Source organism: Hyperolius riggenbachi, unplaced genomic scaffold (assembly GCF_040937935.1).
Source record: "Hyperolius riggenbachi isolate aHypRig1 unplaced genomic scaffold, aHypRig1.pri scaffold_243, whole genome shotgun sequence".
In the NCBI taxonomy this organism is placed as follows: Eukaryota; Metazoa; Chordata; class Amphibia; order Anura; family Hyperoliidae; genus Hyperolius; species Hyperolius riggenbachi.
In genome coordinates this window covers 116,979-133,199 of record NW_027152454.1, presented here as the reverse complement: position 1 = coordinate 133,199, position 16,221 = coordinate 116,979, and the positions used below count along the sequence as shown (strand labels likewise).

At 48.8% G+C, this 16,221-nt stretch overlaps 1 protein-coding gene across 1 annotated transcript in view; it reads right to left on the bottom strand.

Moving 5' to 3' along the window:
• Positions 1-16,221, bottom strand: part of LOC137543850 (pancreatic secretory granule membrane major glycoprotein GP2-like) — a gene marked incomplete at its 3' end in the record, with an annotated part of 96,967 nt that overhangs the window by 18,814 nt on the left and 61,932 nt on the right. Inside the window, exon 7 of the mRNA XM_068264921.1 lies at positions 4,318-4,486. Coding sequence (XP_068121022.1) covers positions 4,318-4,486 — 169 coding nt within the window. The remainder of the gene's footprint in view (positions 1-4,317; positions 4,487-16,221) is intronic.

The window sequence follows — 16,221 nt, the reverse complement described above, 5'->3', positions numbered from 1 at the left end:
TACTGATATTTTTACTAACCCTCAGGGCTAGTTCTCTCATGAAGCAATGTGAAACATTTGCATCAGGCACAGAAATTGCAGAGGCAGCATGTTTCAAATATCAGGTATGTAAGTGGCTGACTAAATCCTGACTCAAACAGGAAGTGACTACAGTTTGACCCTCTCTGATAAGACATTCCAACTTTAAAACACTTTCCTAGCAGAAAATGGCTTCTGAGAGCAGGAAAGAGATAAGATTCGCTTAGCATAGCTGCTGTCCAATTCACCTGATTTGAAAAGAATACCATATGTGGAACTATTGTAGGAAAACCCCGCCTGCCACTTTTTAAAGTGACACTGAAGCGAAGTAAAAACTTAATAAATAAACTTATAAGTTCTTCAGAAAACAGCACTGTAGCCGACCCAAGCTGGGTCAGAGCGCTCAGATCAGCTCTTTTGCATAGATAACAACTGAAGTTTCTTAACTCTTCCTGCACTGTAAACAATAGGAAACTCATATCTTTGCTACTAATGTTCTATTTCTTAAAGAGACTCTGTAACAAACTTTTCAGCCTTAGTTCTTGTATCCTATAAGTTCCTTTGCCTGTTCTAATGTGCTCTGGCTTACTGCAGCTTTTCCTAATTGCACAGTGGCTGTGTTATCTCTGGTATATGATCTAATCTGTTTTCTTCTGTCGGCACAGTCGGGCTAAAGCTGGAATGTGTGGAATGTGCAGGGCTGCTTGTGATTGGTAGAAGCTATACACACCCCCTCCAGGCCCCCTGCAGGCTCTGCATGACTCACACACTCTGCTTATGTGAGCCTATCAGAAGCTGGTTAGTTTGTTTGTAAACACTGCCTAAAACTGTTAATTTGGTTTGCAGCAGAGAGTGGCAGAAACAGCACAGAGGGGCCCAGGAGAACATAATGAATAGAATGGTATGTTTTGCTGTAAAAATGTTAGAGTACAGATTCTCTTTAACCCCCTTGTCGTTCCAATTCTAACGGCAAGGGGTGGCGCAGCACTTTTTTAAAAAAATTTTTTTTAATATTGTAGCGAGCCCAGGGCTCGCTACATGATAGCCGCTGACAAGCGGCATCCCCCTACCTAGTTCGATCGCCGCCGGCGATCTTTGCAAGCAGAAAATCCCGTTCAGAACGGGATTTCCTGCAGGGCTTCCCCCGTCGCCATGTCAGAGGGAATCCCGATCCATAGCCGCTGACAAGTGGCATCCCCCTACCTAGTTCGATCGCCGCCGGCGATCTTTGCAAGCAGAAAATCCCGTTCAGAACGGGATTTCCTGCAGGGCTTCCCCCGTCGCCATGTCAGAGGGAATCCTGATCCACCCCTAAGCGCTGCCTGGCCAGGCTGCACAAGGGGTATGGAGGGGGGGGGGGGCACGGCACGGCGGGTAGCGTCGAATCGGCAGTGAGCGGCGGCGATTGGGATATGCACGCAGCTAGCAAAGTGCAGTAAAAAATTGTGAAAATCGGCACAGCGGGGCCGGAGAAATCCTTCTGCGTAGGTTACCTGCTCCGGCCGGCGCGAGTCCCCTGGTCCACCGCTGTCTTCTTCTCCGCCTGGTCCCGGCATCTTCTCCGCATCGGCTCCCGGCTGGCATCTTCCGGCATCCGCTTATAACTTTCTGTCACTCCAGTGACAGCGGAAGTTCAAATAGAGCGCCCTCTATTTGTACTTCCGCTGTCACTGCAGTGACACAGAAAGTTATGCCGGATGCCGTGATGCGGAAGATGATGCGGAGAAGATGCCAGCCGGGAGCCGGGAGGTGACAGCGGTGACAGCGGGGACTCGCGCCCGGCGGAGCAGGTAATGTATACCCGCTGTATTGCGTCGGTCGTCGGGCATTCGAACGCCGCTATTGACGCACTCCCGACCCGCCGGCGATCGAGAAAAATCTTCCGCACGGATGGATCGACGGGAGTCGACGGGAACGGTTGGATTTCAGAAATCCATCGTTCTGTCAGCAGTGTGCGCAGCGATTTCACGGCCGTTTCGATCACTGTGATCAAAACGGCCGTATTTCGCCGGGAAAATCGTTAGGTGTATGGGCCCCTTTAGCTGTACTACGCGTACAATTAATTATCTCATAAGTTTATTTTTATTTCAGATTCCCTTTAAAGTGAATCAGAAGCGTATTTTACAATAAAAAGCAGATGCTCACCTAAAGAGAGGGAAGGCTCTGGGTCCTACAGAGTCTTCCCGTTCTGCCGGTCTCCTCATTCCCCCCGCAGGCTCCTCTGTTTGAATCTCCAACCTCGGGAGACTTTGGCAGTCTTCAGAAGTGCTTGGGCTTCGGAAGAGTCTCCCAAAACCCGGAAGAGAGCAGTCCATGACCAATTGGTCATGGGTCGTGGACTGCTAACTCAGGGGCAAATCCAGGATTTTCAAGAGGGGGATTCCTGAAAGCGGCATGTGGGCGTGGCCAAAACATGATGTGCGTGGAGCCAAATACTAGCAGTTTCTAGGCTAAATTGCACCCAGGGCGAGGGCGTAAAATGTGCCCCAATGTGGAGACAGGTATAGGTGCCCACAGTATAGGTAGCCAGCCGAGTATAGGTAGCCCATATAGTTGCCCCCAGTATAGGTTAGATAGGTATATGGCTCCAGTATAGGTTAGATAGGTATATGGCTCCAGTATAGGTTAGATAGGTATATGGCTCCAGTATAGGTTAGATAGGTTTATGGCTCCAGTATAGGTTAGATAGGTATATGCCCCCCAGTATACATTAGATAGGTATATGTCCCCCAGTATAGGTTAGTTAGGTATATGCCCCAGTATAGATTAGATAGGTATATGCCTCCAGTATAGGTTAGATAGGTATATGGCTCCAGTATAGGTTAGATAGGTATATGGCTCCAGTATAGGTTAGATAGGTATATACCCCCCAGTATAGATTAGATAGGTATATGTCCCCAGTATAGGTTAGATAGGTATATCCCCCCAGTATAGATTAGATAGGTATATGTCCCCCAGTATAGGTTAGTTAGGTATATGCCCCAGTATAGATTAGATAGGTATATGCCCCAGTATAGGTTATATAGGTATATGCCCCAGTATAGATTAGCTAGGTATATGCCCCTCAGTATAGCTTAGATAGGTATATGCCCCAGTATAGGTTAGATAGGTATATGTCCCCCAGTATAGGTTAGATAGGTATATGCCCCCCAGTATAGATTAGATAGGTATATGCCCACCAGTATAGATTAGATAGGTATATGCCCCTCAGTATAGCTTAGATAGGTATATGCCCCAGTATAGGTTAGATAGGTATATTCCCCAGTATAGGTTAGATAGGTATATGCCCCAGTATAGGTTAGATAGGTATATGCCCCAGTGTAGGTTAGATAGGTAGGCGGGGGGGGGGGGAGCGGGGAGAGAGGAGTTTCCACTTACCTGCCTTCATCCTGCACGCAGCTTCTATCTTCTGCTTGTCCCGGCACGCGTCGCATCGGTAAGAGCTCCCCCTGTGATGACATGCGGTACGTCATTACAGGGGGCGCTGTTACCATAGCGACAGACGCCGGGACAGCAAGTACATGGAAGCCGCGCAGGATCCAGGCACCATAAGTGTAAAGTCTTCTCTCCCCGCAGCTCTGCCTTACGCCCGCCGCCAGCAGCAACCGAGGCCCCCCGCAGCGCCGCACACATATCCTTCTGGTCGCGGGGGGGGGGATGTTCCAGACACCCGGAATACCCCCTTCGGTGCGCCAGTGTAACTGGCAGCCTGCGGGGGAACGCGGACACTGGGAGGAGACCTCTCTTCAGGTGAGTAAGGGCCTGATTCACAAAGCGGTGCTAACAGTTAGCACACTGGTGAAAAGCCCTTTATCACGCCTAAACTTAGTTTAGGCATGATAAGTTTAGGTGTGATAAGTTTAGGCATGATAAGATTAGGCGTGATAAGTTTAGGCGTGATAAGTTTAAGCACCAACTGGGTTAGAACCGCAGTGCACAGCTGATCAAAAGTTTTGCGCTAGCAAAGTCTGGTGCACTTCACATAGAGTTTAATGGCGCTGCTTTGCGTGCGGGACTTTGCGCGCAATCTAAACTTATCTAAACTTATCACGCCTAAACTGGCTTTTCACCAGCATGATGCAATGGTTATCATGCCTAAAGTCTCTAACTGGGTTAGCACCACTTTGTGAATCGAGCCCTATCTGTTTTTTATTTAAAAATATGCTTCAGACTCCCTTTACAACTTAAATAAAGCAGCAGAGCAGATGTTAGTTTATATGATGTTGTCAGGCATAAATGTCACTGCTGACCATAGCTGTAAGAATCTCAACATATAAGGGTATAAATAGAAGCACTTACTGGTTTGCATATGGTATCAGTGTTGTGACATATCTGGACACTGCAGTGTAGGAAGACGTTGTTATAAGCCAGACCAACGAACTTGAACATCTGAATCCTGAACATTGCCTCAAAGCTCACCCCATTCATAATTATTGATAAAGTTTCATCCAGAAACACATGAGAACAGCTGTTTTAGAAGAAATGTATGACAAATAAAAACAATGTTAAAACAAAAGCATTTGTAGAGATAAGTACCAGTAAGTTTCTGTGCCTAATACTCCAGTGTGAAAACAGAGGAGGTACACAACAGTAGCTACTTTACTTATTATTGTTTACGGAGCTGATTCACAAAGCTTTTCTGCTGAATTAACTGACCTTTTCTTACTAACTCACAATTTATCTGTCCTTAAATTACTTAACTCATGATTTATCTCTCCTCATCTAGCTTAAAGTAAACCAGAGACGTACACACATAAAAGATACCTGGGGCTTCCTCCAGTCCCTTTCGCATCGATCGCTCCCACAACGTCTTCCTCCGCCTTCTCCCGGTCCCGGTAGAAGCCCCATAGGTTTGGTGAGTCGGGGTGCACTGCACATGTGCAGCCTGGCCGTGTGCGCACGCCCCGCATCGCTTCCGTTGCTGGGAGTTCTCTGCGCAGGTGCAGAACGCTCCCAACAGTGGAAGCGAGGCAAGGGGACGCGCATCCACACTGCGCATGCACCGACTGACCCCGACTGGCCAAACCTACGGGGCTTCTATTGGGACCAGGAAAAGATGGAAAAAGACCTTGTGGGAGTGATCAATGCGGAGGGGGCTGGAGGAAGCCCCAGGTATGTATAAATCTTTTACGTATGCTCCTCTCTGGTACACTTTAACTACTGATTTTTCATTCTGTATAGTAAACCTTTAAGGAAAAAAGTGCTCCTTGGGGCACTTACCTCGGGAGGGGGAAGCCTCTAGATCCTCATGAGGTTTTCCCCATCCTCCACAGCAAGCTCGTTACAGCAATGGCTCACCTGCAGCAACATACACAATAATATTGACAATCGGTGGTGCGATGGGCTTCAGCAGAAATAGCTAAGCCCGATCGCGTCGTTCTACTGAACATGTGTGGAACATCTGCTCCTGTGTAGTAGGTTGGACCCGATCGGACTTGGCTATTTCCATCTGAGCCCACCTGAAAACCACTAGTGCGATGGTGTGCACCACTGACAGGCTCTTGTCGGCAGACTCTTTGTGGGTCCCAGTGCTGGATCCCCTCTGGTTAAGAGTACAGGTTATATCTCTATAGGATCCAGAGTCTTCCCTCTCCCGAGGTAAGTACCCCCTAGGGGCACTTTTTCCCTTCAGGTACATTGATTTAGCTCATGGTTTATCTCTCCGTATTATATTTAACTCATGATTTCATTCTCCTTATCTGTTTAACTTGGAGCAATATTTCAAGCATTTAACCTCCCTGGCGGTTTATTTATTTTGCCAGGGAGGCTGCAATGTGTTTTTTTTTAAATTAAAAAAAAAATATTTCATGCAGCCTGTCAGGAATATACTGGGGTGCTTATGATGTAAGGATAATATTTTCATTTGCCTGTCTGACTGCTATGTACTGTACTTCAGATGCGTATGTATGGGTCATCATCTGGCTTTGGGGGAAGCTGTACTTGTCTGTGTGACAGTGTGGAATACAATTACCCTCAGTTCCTCGGAGAGCAGGGAGCTAATTAGAAGCCCTATTGTCCCATTATACCAATCAGGACATAGTCAGGGAACTTCAAAGACCTACATTTGCATCTAAAGAGGACTTCAGTGAATAATGCTTGGGGTAATAAGACAATGGCAGAAGTGAAGTGTGTTGAAGTCCTTTTGATACCATTTGCTACCTGTGGAAATTGAATTATTGGTGGAGGTGCAACCTCCTTATCTTTGATCAGCTAGGAAGTACTGTCAACAATGGGGTTGTCACCTGTAACGTGGACTAGGGAGATCTTTTCATGTATGTGGGTGATTGTACATTTTTCGCAGGTGGATGTTAGATCTCTGGAGATCCAATTATGACTGAGGATGTAATTAAATCTAGCTTCCCCCCGTCCACACAGGCTTACAGCCTCGAGGCGAATATTTCATTATAAAAACCAGGGGACATCTACCTCAAATCAGTTCTCTTCTGACGGTAGCTACGGCTGGTCTCCTGGCCTAAGCTAGTGGACTCCTGGCCTAGCCAGAACTGTGTCCGTCCACACAAAAGTCCACGATTCTTCTATCTGGACCCCTTTATTTTGGTAAGCAAAATCGCTTTGTGTGTTATATTTGTAACTTTTATCTTGTAACTATTTTTACTTTGTTTTTTGTAATCTTTTTGTATATATTAAGTTCTGCACTGTTCTATGTTTTTCTGGAATATTAAATTATTATTTAATAAGCTTGACTTCTGCTGTACTAAACTAACACTCATAGCCTAGAAGAGACTGAAGTGTAACCGTGTATAAGTTCATGCCTAGTTGTATGTTTGAGCAACACTACCGTATGAAATTGTAATTGCATTGTGTGTGGGGGCGTTTGTCATACGTTGGCCTAAGCGCGCAGCTGACCCAACGTACGAACAACGCCAGTGCGAGTAGCGACAGCAGAGTGGCTAACAGTATCGTTCGGAACGACTGTTAGTGGGTCTTTGCTTCACGACAGTGTAAGATTGCAACTGTGTGTGTGTGTGGGTGCGTGGCGTTCCCGTATTTGGCCTAAGCGCAAAGCTGACCCAAATACGAAAACGCAGATTGCGTATTGAGCACTCGATAGCTGAGTGAACGTGTCTAGCAACGCTAGTGGTGGCAGTGGGAAGTGTTTGAGGGGTTCCAGCCTTGGTTGTAGCTTAAATAAGGCTGTTCCCCGCTTACTCTGGTCAAACCCGCAGTCGGGAACCGTATACGCAGGCGTGCCGCGGGCCGGTTCCTGACATAATTGGCTGGCAGTGGTGGCATCAGTTAGTACATTAGTACGCAGTTTAGCTCGCTATTCTGAGTACTAAAGGCTGGAAGCTTGCTAGAAGCAAATAGCCTACAGAAGTCTACTCAGTGCAGAATCTATATACGTTTTTTTTTTTTTTTTGGTTCAAAGATACACACTTGGTATTTGCTTTCCCTTCCCCCCCTTTTTTCTTTTTCTTTTTTTGCAACACGATGGCTCAGAAAGCATCCAGCTATGCAAGGCAAAATAAAGAGATGCTACTCCACCTGTGTGAGCACAAAGGCATCGAGACGGTGAGCGGCCAGACTAAGGAGCAGTTGGTTCGTGCCCTCGAGGAGCATGATGAGGCAGAGCAAGCCCGTGCTTCAACGTCAGCGGATGCAGCTCACGACATGCCAGAGGAGGAATCGCTCCCGCTACAGGATGCGAGTGGAGACGATGTCCTGGATGATCCACCGAACACGGAGATGACATCTCTGGAAGCTGATCTACAGCTACTGAACTCGGCTGATCCTGAACTGCGCCTAAAGCTGATCCTACTGCACCGACAGGCAGAGAAGGAACAAGCGGCACAGCGACTCCAGGCCGAGAGGGAACAAGCTGCACAGCGACACCAGGCCGAGAGGAAAAGTGCTGAACGGCAACACCAGCTGGAGCTGGCTAAACTTCAGCAGCAGAACCGGTCTGCTGGACCCGCAGAACGCGAAGGTGAGCGAGTCCACAGAATCCCCCTGGATAAGTTCCCCGCTATGGACAAGGACTCTGACATAGACACTTTCCTACAGGGGTTTGAAAGGACTTGTCGGCAGTATGGGGTGCCCCGTGAGCAGTGGGCAAGATACCTCACACCAGGGCTGAGAGGCAAGGCCCTGGAGGCGTTTGTGAGTCTCCCCCAGGAGGAAGAAACAGACTTTGAGGCGATTAAGAAAGCCATTATTGCGCGATACCACCTCACGCCAGAGGTGTATCGCAAACGTTTCAGGACAGTGCAGCGAGGTCCTAATGACAGCTACCTGGATCATGCTTGCAACCTGCGCACTGCCTTCCAGCAGTGGCTAAAAGGACTGTCAGTTAAAACCTTGGATGCCCTGCAGGAGCTGATGATAAAAGACCAGTTCCTACACACCTGTCCTGTTGAGGTCCGGCTGTTTGTGCTGGATCGAGAACCAAAGACAGTGGATGAGGCTGCGGAAATGGCCGATGCCTACACCGCCCATAGAGCACCTGAGTCCCGGAGGACTACTACGCCCAGCTGGAGAGGAGAACAGATTGCTAAAACTGTTTCACCCAGCACCCAGAGGAGGCAAGCACCGCTGTCTCCTGGATTCAAGCAACCTGACACTCGGAAATGCTTTGTATGTGACAGGGTGGGTCATATCAGCACGACTTGCCCAGAGAGGAAGAGGGAGGCCCCAAAATCCAGTGAGGCCTCAAACGCCAGTGAAGTCCCAACGGCATTGTGTGCTACCAGGAATGCCACTGGCTATGCAGAGAATCTGCAGCTTGTCACGGTTGGGGGTACAGTTGCCACTGGGCTGAGAGACACTGGAGCAGAAGTGACTCTCATACATCCCCAGCTTGTGAACCCGGAGCAGTACATACCTGGGAAAATGATTGCTGTCAGAGGAATTGGGGGTGTCACCCCCGCCATACCCACCGCCTTGGTCCACCTGGACTGGGGGGCCGGCAGCGGATTGAAAGAAGTTGGGGTAACCGACAAAATCCCCACCAACGTGTTGCTGGGTACTGACCTGGGATGGTTAGTGGCCCGGTATGAGCCTACTCCAAACCCCGTGGAGCCTGCATCCCCAGCAGAAGTTCAGGACTCTTGCAAGGTACTGACTGATAATGCTGTGCAAATGGGGAGTGCTGGTGAGGCCCCAGGGGCTATGGACTGTGTGCTAGGAGCCAGCCCTAGTGAGTCTCCAGTGCCTAGGCCTGGAGTGGGACATGTTGATACAAAGAATGCAGAAATTGATAATGTCATTTATGACGCACGGACTATCGAGGCGATCGAGGCAGGAACTGTTGATGATACTTGTGAAGTGCTGAGTAGCAATGGGTGTAATGCTGCAGATAATGTTGATGTTTTATGTGAGGGCCCAAATGACCATATACGTAGGGCTGATTATGCTGATGTCACCTGTGTTGTGCTACATAATGCTGTGTGTCATGTGGACACTCCGTCAGCTGCCGGAGTAACCAGCGGCGCTCGCTGGGCTGCAGCAGGTGGACTGTCCACTGAAGGGGCAGATGGCACCAGGCCAGATCCTCCCCCTTCAGATGGTTTCAAGACCAAAGGCGATGTGATTTACGATGTGTGTAATGTGGGCGCTCCCTCAGCTGCCGTGGTAACCCGCAGCGCTAGCGAGTCTACAGCACAGGGACTGTCCACCGAAGTGGCAAATGCTGCTGGGTCAGCCACATCTAATTCGGAACCTGGCCCTGAGGGCCCAGGAGCCTCTCCGTCTGCAGCCTTCCTAGAATGTGTGACAGGCAGCACTGAGCTCTCTGGGGCTGTTCAATTTGACAGCAGCCTGGAAGAGCTCAGGGGGCTAGCCAGCAGGTCACCAGCTGGAAGGGGCGGGCTGAGAGGGTCCTGGGAAGTTATTCCCTCGGAGCTGTCCGAAGTGGAAGAGGCAGACCAGCAGATAATCGATCCCCAAAGGGACCGAGAGATAGCTCCTGCCACTATAGAGAAAGTGCGTGTAGCGACGGTTGGAACCCTCCCCCAGCTGCAGCACTGTCTCTATGGTCGCGAATTCACGGTTGTCACTGACCCTCATTCCCCTGGTTGGTTACGTCAGGTTGTCAGGGGCAATGACACATTGCAGCAACCTGACCTAGCTTTCCAGTCCTGTAGCTTGGAGCTAAGGAATTACCCCCCCAGGACTGGCCGACAGTGTCGGCTTTGGCAGGACGATTCGTTAGAATCATCTGCCGGCGCCATTTGGAAGAGGGGGCGTGTCAGGAATATACTGGGGTGCTTATGATGTAAGGATAATATTTTCATTTGCCTGTCTGACTGCTATGTACTGTACTTCAGATGCGTATGTATGGGTCATCATCTGGCTTTGGGGGAAGCTGTACTTGTCTGTGTGACAGTGTGGAATACAATTACCCTCAGTTCCTCGGAGAGCAGGGAGCTAATTAGAAGCCCTATTGTCCCATTATACCAATCAGGACATAGTCAGGGAACTTCAAAGACCTACATTTGCATCTAAAGAGGACTTCAGTGAATAATGCTTGGGGTAATAAGACAATGGCAGAAGTGAAGTGTGTTGAAGTCCTTTTGATACCATTTGCTACCTGTGGAAATTGAATTATTGGTGGAGGTGCAACCTCCTTATCTTTGATCAGCTAGGAAGTACTGTCAACAATGGGGTTGTCACCTGTAACGTGGACTAGGGAGATCTTTTCATGTATGTGGGTGATTGTACATTTTTCGCAGGTGGATGTTAGATCTCTGGAGATCCAATTATGACTGAGGATGTAATTAAATCTAGCTTCCCCCCGTCCACACAGGCTTACAGCCTCGAGGCGAATATTTCATTATAAAAACCAGGGGACATCTACCTCAAATCAGTTCTCTTCTGACGGTAGCTACGGCTGGTCTCCTGGCCTAAGCTAGTGGACTCCTGGCCTAGCCAGAACTGTGTCCGTCCACACAAAAGTCCACGATTCTTCTATCTGGACCCCTTTATTTTGGTAAGCAAAATCGCTTTGTGTATTATCTTTGTAACTTTTATCTTGTAACTATTTTTACTTTGTTTTTTGTAATCTTTTTGTATATATTAAGTTCTGCACTGTTCTATGTTTTTCTGGAATATTAAATTATTATTTAATAAGCTTGACTTCTGCTGTACTAAACTAACACTCATAGCCTAGAAGAGACTGAAGTGTAACCGTGTATAAGTTCATGCCTAGTTGTATGTTTGAGCAACACTACCGTATGAAATTGTAATTGCATTGTGTGTGGGGGCGTTTGTCATACGTTGACCTAAGCGCGCAGCTGACCCAACGTACGAACAACGCCAGTGCGAGTAGCGACAGCAGAGTGGCTAACAGTATCGTTCGGAACGACTGTTAGTGGGTCTTTGCTTCACGACAGTGTAAGATTGCAACTGTGTGTGTGTGTGGGTGCGTGGCGTTCCCGTATTTGGCCTAAGCGCAAAGCTGACCCAAATACGAAAACGCAGATTGCGTATTGAGCACTCGATAGCTGAGTGAACGTGTCTAGCAACGCTAGTGGTGGCAGTGGGAAGTGTTTGAGGGGTTCCAGCCTTGGTTGTAGCTTAAATAAGGCTGTTCCCCGCTTACTCTGGTCAAACCCGCAGTCGGGAACCGTATACGCAGGCGTGCCGCGGGCCGGTTCCTGACACAGTCAACTGAAAGTTGGCTGCATGAAAGCCCACTAGAGGGCGCTCCGGAAGCGTACTTTCGATCGCCTCCGGCAATCGAAAGTAACAAGATAGGCCGCAATGAGCGGCCTATCTTGTTTCGCTTTCCTCGTCGCCATGGCAACGAGCGGAGTGACGTCATGGACGTCAGTCGACGTCCTGACGTCAGAGCCGCCCGATCCAGCCCCTAGCGCCGGCCGGAACTGTTTGTTCCGGCTGCGCTGGGCTCGGGCGGCTGGGGGGACCCTCTTTCGCCGCTGCACGCGGCGCATCGCCGCGGAGCGGCGGCGATCGGGCAGCACACGCGGCTGGCAAAGTGCCGGCTGCGTGTGCTGCTTTTTTCAGAACGAAAATCGGCCCAGCAGGGCCTGAGCGGCGACCTCCGGCGGCATACCCCGAGCTCAGCTCGGGATTACCTCCAAGGAGGTTAAAGAGAGTCTGAAGCCTCCGAAATCACCTTTTTTTAGCCAGTCTTGTTAAGCACTAATGATTTAGCTGAAATGCCACTATCCCGCGGCAAAACCAGGCTATATGATAGGGGTGGGGAGGAGGCAGAGAGCCAAAGGAGATTGACACAAATGGAGGCAGAGCTGCAGCTCAAAGCTCTGCCTCCCCGGGCAGCAAAATCCATGACCAGGAAAGTCATGGATTTTTGCCCCAGTATTTGAGGGTGAATAAAGCCTTGTTTTGCCATGGGATAGCAGAGTTTCAGCAAATCCATTAGTGATTAACAAGACTGGCTTAAAAAAGGGTGCTTTTCGGAGGCTTCAGAGTCTCTTTAAGTGAGGGAAATCAGTATTCAAAGATTAGTTGCAATAATTTGTATAGCGCCTTTCTCCTGTCGGACCCAAAGCACTTGCGAGGCAGCCACAGGAACACACTCAGTAGGCAGTAGAGATGGCTCGAACCTTTGATTTTCAGTTCGCGAACCTCAAACGTGAACCTCCGCAAAAGTTCGGATCGCGCAAACTTTCAAACTGCAATAGACTTCGATGGGGAGGCGAACTTTGAAAACTAGAAACATTTATGCTGGCCAGAAAAGTGGCAAAGATGTTTCAAGGGGTCTAACATCTGAGTTTTTGCATGGAGGAGTGGGATACACGCCAAAAGTCCCAGGGAAAAATCTGGATTTGACGCAAAGTAGCGTTTTAAGGGCAGAAATCACATTGCATGCTAAATTGGAGGCCTAAAGTGCTTTAAAACATCTTGCATGTGTATACATCAATCAGGGAGTGTAATTAGAGTACTGCTTCACATTGACAGCCGAAACTCACTGTGTAACGCACCGCAAACAGCTGTTTGTGTAGTGACGGCCGTGCTGGACTGGTGCGCACCATGGCGAGAGTGCAGGTGATGGCGGCTTTCCAGCCCATATGGTCGCCGGGCTGAGGTAGCTCAATGACAGAACAGTAACTGTCCATCTGATCGAATTTGGTCTGTCCACAATGAAGCAACAACCTTATTATCTTGGGTGTGCCCCCCCCCCCTCCCCCCGAGACACTCATATAGCCGGCGGTTATTGCTTCCCTGCGGCAAGGTAACGATCACGATGGGGAATTGACACATGTACATGCCTTTTGTTTTGTTGTTGCAGCTGCAGTGCAGCCAGACAAATTAGGCAGGCATGTACATGCACCAGAAAAATTATTATAGCGGCCTTAAAAATTCAGGAAACCGCTTGGAGTCCTGGACCCTGTTGGTGGTGGTGGAGAAGGCCGCTTGACTGCAGGCAGAGATGCTGTGTGGGGAGCGACTTAGTCATGAAGCAGGCAGTCACACGGCGTGCAGGCAGAGATGCTGTTTGTGGGGACTGACTTAGTCTTTGGGCGGGCAGTAGCCCTCCGGGATCCATGCCTCATTCATTTTGATAAAGGTGAGGTACTGAACACTTTTGTGACCTAGGCGACTTCTCTTCTCAGTGACAATGCCTCCAGCTGCACTGAAGGTCCTTTCTGACAGGACGCTTGAGGCAGGGCAAGACAGAAGTTGGATGGCAAATTGTGACAGGTCTGGCCATAGGTCAAGCCTGCGCACCCAGTACTCCAAGGGTTCATCGCTGCTCACAGTGTCTACATCCACACTTAAGGCCAGGTAGTTCGCTACCTGCCGATCGAGGCGTTGGTGGAGGGTGGATCTGGACGGGCTAAGGCAAGGCGTTTGACTAAAGAATGTCCGCATAGCCAACATCACCCTGAGATCGCTTGAGCGGCCTGTCCTTGCCTGCGTGGACATGGGAGAAGGATTTCTGGCAGTGGTACCTTTATTCCGTTGTGCTGTGACATCACCCTTAAACGCACTGTAAAGCATAGTTGCCAGCTTGTTCTGCAAGTGCTGAATCCTTTCTGCCTTCTGGTGATTTGGAAACATTTCCGCCACTTTGTGCTTATACCGAGGGTCTAGTAGCGTGGCCACCCAGTACAGCTCATTCCCCTTGAGTATTTTCATACGGGGGTCCTTCAACAGGCTGGACAGCATGAAAGACGCCATCTGCACAAAGATGGATGCAGATGTACTATCCATCTCCTCTTGTTCTTTCTCAGTGATGTCAGCTACGTTCTCCTCCTCCCCCAGCCATGAACAATACCACGGGAAAGTTGAGCAGGACAAGCCCCCTGCAACGCCTGCTGCGGTTGTTCTTCCACCTCCTCCTCCTCCTCCAAAACAACACCTTCCTCATCTTCTAAATCCTCTTCCCCACACGACTCTTCCTTCTCCTCCCCCCCCCTCTGTGCTGCCGCAGGTGTTGAGGAAACATCTGGTTCTGATGAGAATTGATCCCACAACTCTTCCTCCTGTTCCTGTTCACGCTCCTCCACAGCTTGATCCACCACTCTACGCACGGCACGTTCCAGGAAGAAAGCATATAGGATCAAGTTGCTGATGTCGCCTTCACTGCGACTCACCATGTTTGTCACCTCCTCAAACGGCCGCATGAGCCTGCAGGCATTTCGCATGAGTGTCCAGTACTTCGGCCAGAACATCCCCATCTCCCCAGACTGTATCCTTTGACTGTAGTTGTAGAGATACTGTTTGTCGGCTTTCTCCTATAGTAGCAGGCGGTCGAACATCAGGAGGGTCGAATTCCAGCGAGTCGTGCTATCGCAAATCAAGCGTCTCACCGAAAAATTGTTTCTCCGCTGAATATCAGCAAAGCGTGCCATGGTCATGTAAGACCGCCTGAAATGCCCACACACCTTCCTGGACTGCTTTAGGACATCCTGTAAGCCTGGGTACTTAGACACAAATCGCTGAATTATGACATTCAGCACATGTGCCATGCAGGGTACATCTTTCCCAAATTCAAAGCAGAAATGAGATTGCTGCTGTTGGCAGCACAGGCAACGCGTTTCGCGAGTCAGAGCCCGCTTCCTCAGGCCAATAACAGTGCAAAACTCGGCAAAGGGATCTTCCAGTTAGTTTGGCACTGTTATTGGCCTGAGGAAGCTCTGACCCACGAAACGCGTTGCCTGTGCTGCCAATAAAAACCTTTGTTATTACAAAGATTTTTTCGTCATTGAGGTAAGCGACCTCAAATTTATTTTTCGTTTTAAACTGTTTTTAGATGCTTTTATACTACACCAGGGCGCCTCTTATCCCCTAATAATCGTTATGTGGGAGCATTCACCAGACAATAATCGTTATGTGGGAGCATTCACCAGATAATAATGATTATGTGGGGAGCAGTCACCAGACAATAATCATTATGTGGGAGCATTCACCAGACAATAATCGTTATGTGGGAGCATTCACCAGATAATAATGGTTATGTGGGGGGCAGTCATCAGAAAATAATCGCTATGTGGGGAGCAGTCACCAGAAAATACTCTTTATGTGGGAGCATTCACCAGACAATAATCGTTATGTGGGAGCAGTCACCAGACAATAATCGTTATGTGGGAGCAGTCACCAGACAATAATCGTTATGTGGGAGCAGTCACCAGACAATAATCGTTATGTGGGAGCAGTCACCAGATAATAATCGCTATGTGGGGAGCAGTCACCAGAAAATAATCGTTATGTGGGAGCAGTCACCAGAAAATAATCGTTATGTGGAGAACAGTCACCAGACAATAATCATTATGTGGGAGCAGTCACCAGACAATAATCGTTATGTGGGAGCAGTCACCAGACAATAATCGTTATGTGGGAGCATTCACCAGATAATAATGGTTATGTGGGGAGCAGTCATCAGACAATAATAGTTATGTGGGAGCAGTCACCAGACCATAATCGTTATGTGGAAGCATTCACCAGATAATAATGGTTATGTGGGGAGCAGTCATCAGACAATAATCGTTATGTGGGAGCAGTCACCAGACAATAATCGTTATGTGGGAGCAGTCACCAGACCATAATCGTTATGTGGCAGCAGTCACAAGACAATAATCGTTATGTGGGAGCAGTCACCAGAAAATAATCGTTATGTGGGGGCAGTCACCAGAAAATAATCGTTATGTGAGGGCAGTCACCAGACAATAATCGCTATGTGGGGGCAGTCACCAGAAAATAATCGTTATGTGGGAGCAGTCACCAGATAATAATCGTTATGTGGGAGCAGTCACC